At 34.1% G+C, this 5,859-nt stretch overlaps 2 protein-coding genes across 4 annotated transcripts in view; one reads left to right on the forward strand and one right to left on the reverse strand.

Annotated features, from left to right (window-relative positions):
- The window catches only part of LOC111459600 (nuclear pore complex protein NUP98A-like), a 12,542-nt gene extending 10,138 nt beyond the window's left edge, over positions 1 to 2,404 (forward strand). For all 3 annotated transcript variants that reach the window (XM_023102585.1, XM_023102584.1, XM_023102586.1), the window contains exons 11-13: positions 1 to 72; positions 998 to 1,054; positions 1,409 to 2,404. The exon at positions 1 to 72 is cut by the window's left edge and continues 100 nt beyond it. In XM_023102585.1, the coding sequence (XP_022958353.1) occupies positions 1 to 72; positions 998 to 1,054; positions 1,409 to 2,082 (803 nt within the window). In that variant the 3' untranslated portion in view covers positions 2,083 to 2,404. The remainder of the gene's footprint in view (positions 73 to 997; positions 1,055 to 1,408) is intronic.
- A 1,821-nt stretch (positions 2,405 to 4,225) lies between these two features.
- The window catches only part of LOC111459811 (probable cinnamyl alcohol dehydrogenase 1), a 4,828-nt gene continuing 3,194 nt past the window's right edge, over positions 4,226 to 5,859 (reverse strand). Inside the window, exons 4-6 of the mRNA XM_023102884.1 lie at positions 4,940 to 5,225; positions 4,689 to 4,839; positions 4,226 to 4,574 (exon numbers count right to left, since the gene is read on the reverse strand). Of these exons, the coding sequence (XP_022958652.1) occupies positions 4,378 to 4,574; positions 4,689 to 4,839; positions 4,940 to 5,225 (634 nt within the window). The 3' untranslated portion in view covers positions 4,226 to 4,377. The remainder of the gene's footprint in view (positions 4,575 to 4,688; positions 4,840 to 4,939; positions 5,226 to 5,859) is intronic.

Here is a 5,859-nt window from a genome sequence, read left to right on the forward strand (position 1 = left end):
CAGATCAGTGGCCTTCAAGGGCCAGTTCAGAGAGAGTATTGCCATCGAAGGATACCTCAGTGCGTGAAAATGGTATGACTTTTTTGTTTAGTGCCTTCCACTGTTCAGGTTTCATAGTTGAGAACACTTAAAAGGTTTGTTTGGTTGGTGATCATGATCCATGAATTTAAAACAATAGATTTAATAGAAACAGAGTTATGTTTTCGTTATTTTTAATATTGTTAGTAATATGTTTAGAATTTTAAAATATTAAAACCCATGTAAATGTTGTTTTTAAAGTTTCTACTGTTTTAGTCCTAAAAATCCAAATCCAAATACTGTTTTTAGAAATAAACTCACTAAATTAAACTTAAATTCACTAAATTTATTTGATTCAATAAAATATGAAACAACAAATTAGAAGTCAGATACGTACCTAACAAGTCTATCTATTGGAAGATTAATTAAGATAGTCTTAGAACTTTTTGCTTTTACTTTATTCGGTGAATTATGATTTTCTTCTTGTGGACTATTTTATAAACTGCATTGTAAAATAGTGTTTTTTCATAGTGTTGATTTGTCGATAGCTAGGTGGTATTTGGCTAGGATATCTGTAAAATGTGATTCAGATTATTATTTAGTTATAAAATCGATCTTTTTTCTGTAAGTTAATTAAATTCCAAGTAAAAAAATTGAACATTTAATTTACGGAAATTAAGTATACACGTAATTTTTATATGGCATTTGGCAGTTTTCCTCTCTACATTATTTGCATACAAAATGTCCAAAAGCGCCCCTATAATTTCTGCCTCTGGAGTTTTTGTACTCTTAAACGTTTTTTACTTTTATGACAATGTAATGTTAACTGTTACCAAGCATGATAGTATAGTTTCTTTTTCTTTTTTCTTTTTTTCTTTTTTTATTTTTTTGCTAAGATGTAATGGCCTGTGTTCCTGTGAGGTGTAATGAAATTTTAAGTTTAATATGTTGTTGACTAGCAAATCTTAATTTTTTCCAGGTAAGATTGCTGAAGGCACTTCCTCCATGGCTGTCAACAATTTGAAGGATACCAATGGTTAGTTTTGCCCTTTTGAAATTTTGTATATTTTCAGTTTCTCTGTTCCATTTTTCCTTTCCACACGCCTCAACGAACAAGTTCTTATTTCTTCTTTTAACGTCTGATTTCAATTTCTCTAGCTTATTGTTCTTATGAATTATTTTGTGGTGGAATCTATTTATAAAATTGGAGTCTCTAACGTCTTTGTTGGAGTTTCTACATAAAGAAAAAGGTTCCGCTATGCACATAGCTTTGTGAACAATTTGGTTTTAAGATCATCATGCTTTGTTTGTGGAAATGATAGTGTGCATCATAGCAGTAGGAGCTTCACTTTTTCATGTTAAATGAATTTTATCGATTTCTTTTTTGCAGGAAATGTTGTTGAGAATGGTACTAGCAAAGACAACATCCATCCTAACAAAGTAAATCAAAAACCCAATGGGGTTCATGAGGATCACTCTGCCCCAAAGGAGGATTTGTACAGGACTTTTGGAGGGCATAGAGCTGGTGAGGCCGCCATTGTTTATGAACATGGGGCAGATATTGAAGCATTAATGCCTAAGCTTCGGCATTCAGACTATTATACAGAGCCAAAGATGCAAGAATTAGCTGCCAAAGAAAGGGCCGAACCTGGGTTTTGCCGTCATGTTAAAGATTTTGTGGTGGGTCGCCATGGTTTTGGAAGCATCAAATTCTTTGGTGAAACCGACGTGCGAAGGCTTGATTTGGAGTCCATTGTCCAGTTTAACAACCGTGAGGTGATCGTCTACCTGGACGAGAGTAAAAAGCCCCCTCGTGGGCAAGGTCTGAATAAACCTGCTGAAGTAACAATACTCAACATCAAATGCTTCGACAAGAAAACCGGGCATCAATATACTGAAGGGCCTAAAGTTGAAAAGTACAAGGAGTTGCTAAGGAAGAAGACGGAGGCTCAAGGCGCTGAGTTTGTATCCCACGACCCAGTGAAAGGGGAATGGAAGTTCAGGGTTGAACACTTCAGCCGGTACAACATGGAAGACAATGAAGAAGTTGAAGATTGGGAATGAGTTCATTCTCAGGTTACTCAGTTGTTCAGAAGGAGGGAGCTTATGCAATGTAAGTTGGCTGCTGTTTCCTGCTTTGTACTTTAGGGATTTTGTGTTGAATGTGCTTTGAAATGGCGCTGTAAAGAAAAATATGTTCAAGTAATGGAGTACTAAGTTCTTTTCATTTTTTTTTAGTTATTATAACAGTTAGGAGTCTGTATTGGCGTTCAAATTTGGTTTCTAATTCAAAGGAATTGTTTAAATTGATTTGTGTTACTGATAATGATGTAAGCCTACAGATGTTCTTTTCTTCAAATTTCAGTTAAATACTTCGATGCTAAAATGTCTGTACTTTTTAGACGGTTGGTTATTTGGTTAGTGCTGGCTTGGTTGAAAGATATTTTTGTTTTTGTTTCTATGGGACAATGACACAAGTTAAAGTATCGAGCTAACCTTACCTTCTAAAATAGAGAGTAAAAGTTCCAAGTGACGGAAGAAATTTATGTTAGTTTAGATATTATATTTTTGACAAAGGTTCGAAGTTTAAATCTTATTTTTTGAAGATGTATAAAACTTTTTATTTTTTAAAGTTGTATAAAGTTAAGGGATACATTAGTAGTTAAGACAAATCATACTATGACGAATAAATTATGTGTTTCTATACTTCAAGAGCAAATTTTTTATTTAGATATGGAAGGATAAAATATGAGTTAAAAAAAGTCAATATTTAACTATTTGCTTTTGTTCAAGATCAATTCTAAAAGAAACCTTCATAGAACGATAACCTATTAAATATTATGTATAGATTGATTACTTATTGAGTTGAGAAATTTGATTGAGCTAAAACTCTAATATATCTTTGATTGAGCTAAAACTCTAATATATCTTTGCCCTCGTAAATTCATTGTTTTGAAACACCCTCGTCACAAATCAAAATACCATCTAAAAAAAATATTAGCATAGTTGAGTATAAAAATAATTAGTAAGGAGTCTCACTTGGAAAGCCACAGCTACTTAAAATTGTTATGGGCTCTCGCTACTTTGTCATCACTAGGTTTTGGATGTCCATTCACACTTATCTTCAAACATAAAAATCATAATTCTAAGCTTAAATTGTTTAGATGTGTAATGCAATTAACTAATTCCTTGTCTAGCCAACTACAATACTTTGATCAGGATAACTCCTCACTATTTGAGGTTAATTGGTAACTCTCAACCCTATCATAGTATTTTGATGACATCATAAGTATGAAGGGAGTGACCTCGTACTTGAACTATCTAAAATATATGTGAGTCGATCATAATAGACTTTACACTATTAGAGGTTACTTGGCAACCAACTAGTAGCACTATCATAATAATCCAATAACATGAAATACATATTCATAGACATAAGAAAGTAACTCCATGCAATATTGAAACTAACTAAGATACATATGTGAATCAATCGTAATAAACTTCTCACTACTAACAAATAGTTTGTGACTCTCTAGTAGCCCCATCATGGTATCCCGATAATATGAAGAGACATAAATAATCATAAACATGTGGGAGTGACCCTGTGTCTGTGTCTGAACCAACTAAGATATACACTAGGCTAGTCATAATAGATTTTTCACAATTAGTTGGCAACTCTCTAGTAACCTTATCATAGTAAATTATCTATTACATAAGTAGAATATTAACATCAATGGGTATCATAGACAATAAGCACTTTCATACGTCAATCGTACATTAAAAAAAAAAAAAATTGATGTGTTATGCTATAACATCTCAGCCATAATCATCACCTGTGAACGAAATTTCTCCAATAAACTACTTATCTCACCAAAACATGAGATTAAGTAAGAATAAGGAGGTTTTTTCGTTTATGGTTCACGAAAACTCTATTAAAACCCTATTTAATATCAGCTCCAATCAAAATAAAGTTCGAAATCGAAGACAACTGAACTAAACCAGACCGATTGAACCCAACTGGAGCGAGCCGAGACAGATGGGACCAGATCGGTGGCGCGTGTGGTGTGGTTTCCTCGGTTGGTGCGTATGTGAAATCGGCCGTGGATGCACAGGATCGACAGCGTGAGGAGCTGCAACAGAAAGTAACGATTTTTTCCACAGAATTACAAAATTCATAATGAAAACGAAAATTTTCCCATCTCAAAGATTTCTTCACAGAAACGAGTTAACGCGAATCTTTATTTGACATACTGTTGAGATATCATTCTTAACACATACAAATGCAAAAACGTAGAAGAAATAACATGCTGATGTTCTATGACAAGTCAGTCTTTATCGCCTTTTCTCTGCCTCTCAACATCATTTTAGGGAGCCTTGAATATCAATTACAAATCGGTACTTGACATCGTTTTTTATTACCCTTTCAATGGCTTCATTAGAGTATTGAATTGGAATCACGTCAATGTTTGGATAGATTCCATGAGCAGCACAGAAGTTGATCATTTCTTGGGTCACTCGAGTGCCTCCAGTTACGCTCCCAGAAATAGTTCTCATACCTGCCAGAAATAGTCGATTCATACAATTCCGCAGGTCCCCAATTTCAGATTCTTCGAAATGAGGAAGAATATGAACACATTATATTAAATTAAAACCAGTTGCCTCAAACATACCCAAATTTAGGCTTGCAGGACTGAATTTGACTTGAGAAGGAAACCCAACCAGAACCATAGTGCCACCAACCTTCAATGTAGACATGTATGGATCAAATGGATGATCACCAGATGCAGCATCGATAATGAAGTCAAGGGACTTAGACAAGGCCTGTTGAGAGTAATATGGTTGGAATTAAAGGGGCAGATAAGAGGATGATTCTGATTCGTAAGAAAATGAGATGCATAAGAGAAAACTAGTTCTATAAAACCTCCATTTGCTCGGTATCAGATGAGAGAACAAATTTGTCTGCTCCAAGAACGCTCAGGGCTTCTTCTTTCTTGGATATGCTAGTGCTAAAAACTGTCACATTTAGTCCAAAAGCCTTCCCGAACTTCACTGCCAAGTGGCCGAGACCACCAAGACCAATCACTCCTAGAGATTTACCAGGTTGATTCATCTTATGACGAATCATTGGAGAATAAACTGTAATTCCAGCACAAAGCAAAGGAGCAGCTGAAGCTAAAGGATAATTCTCAGGAATTCTGTAGCAGTATCTGTAGATCAATGACCAGAAAATAAATGTGAATCTGCACATACTTGCCATCCGCTGGAGGATCATATGATAAGTAGCTATGTTGTAAAGTATAAGATAGTATGTGTAGACTACATTCAGATTCACATAGCGAAGATTAAGACTTCTAAAAGGTGATGGAAAAAATTGCCCTGCGCATAGTTTGTAAACTACTTTCAAATTCATTTATTTCCACATTATTCTTATTACTATATTGGGAAGACTTGCAAAAAGAGTACTAATCATGACTGGTAAAAGAATAAAGTTACTCTCACTTATAATCTGGATGATAATTTAAGTTCGTAGTGTGTTCTTTAAAATATTGGGAATCAATGGAAATTTGTACATCCCAGTACAAAGATAAAAAAAAATTATTATTTTTGTCCATCGAAAAATTAAATACGTGAAAAACTTGAACAAAGAATAGGCTAACAGCACAGAAAAGTTTCATGCAAACTTGAAGAGTTGTAATTCCTGCATAGAAGCGTGTATGTGATGAAATGTTAATCAAAGTGTAAGACAATAGATTTATACCTAATAAGAAATATTATTAACTGTTATACCAAAAACTATTAAAGTAACAAGTTGCCTTATCAAAAAAAAAAAAAAAAAAAAAC

The sequence above is a fragment of the Cucurbita moschata genome, unplaced genomic scaffold (assembly GCF_002738365.1).
Source record: "Cucurbita moschata cultivar Rifu unplaced genomic scaffold, Cmos_1.0 Cmo_Scf00022, whole genome shotgun sequence".
NCBI classification, from domain to species: Eukaryota; Viridiplantae; Streptophyta; class Magnoliopsida; order Cucurbitales; family Cucurbitaceae; genus Cucurbita; species Cucurbita moschata.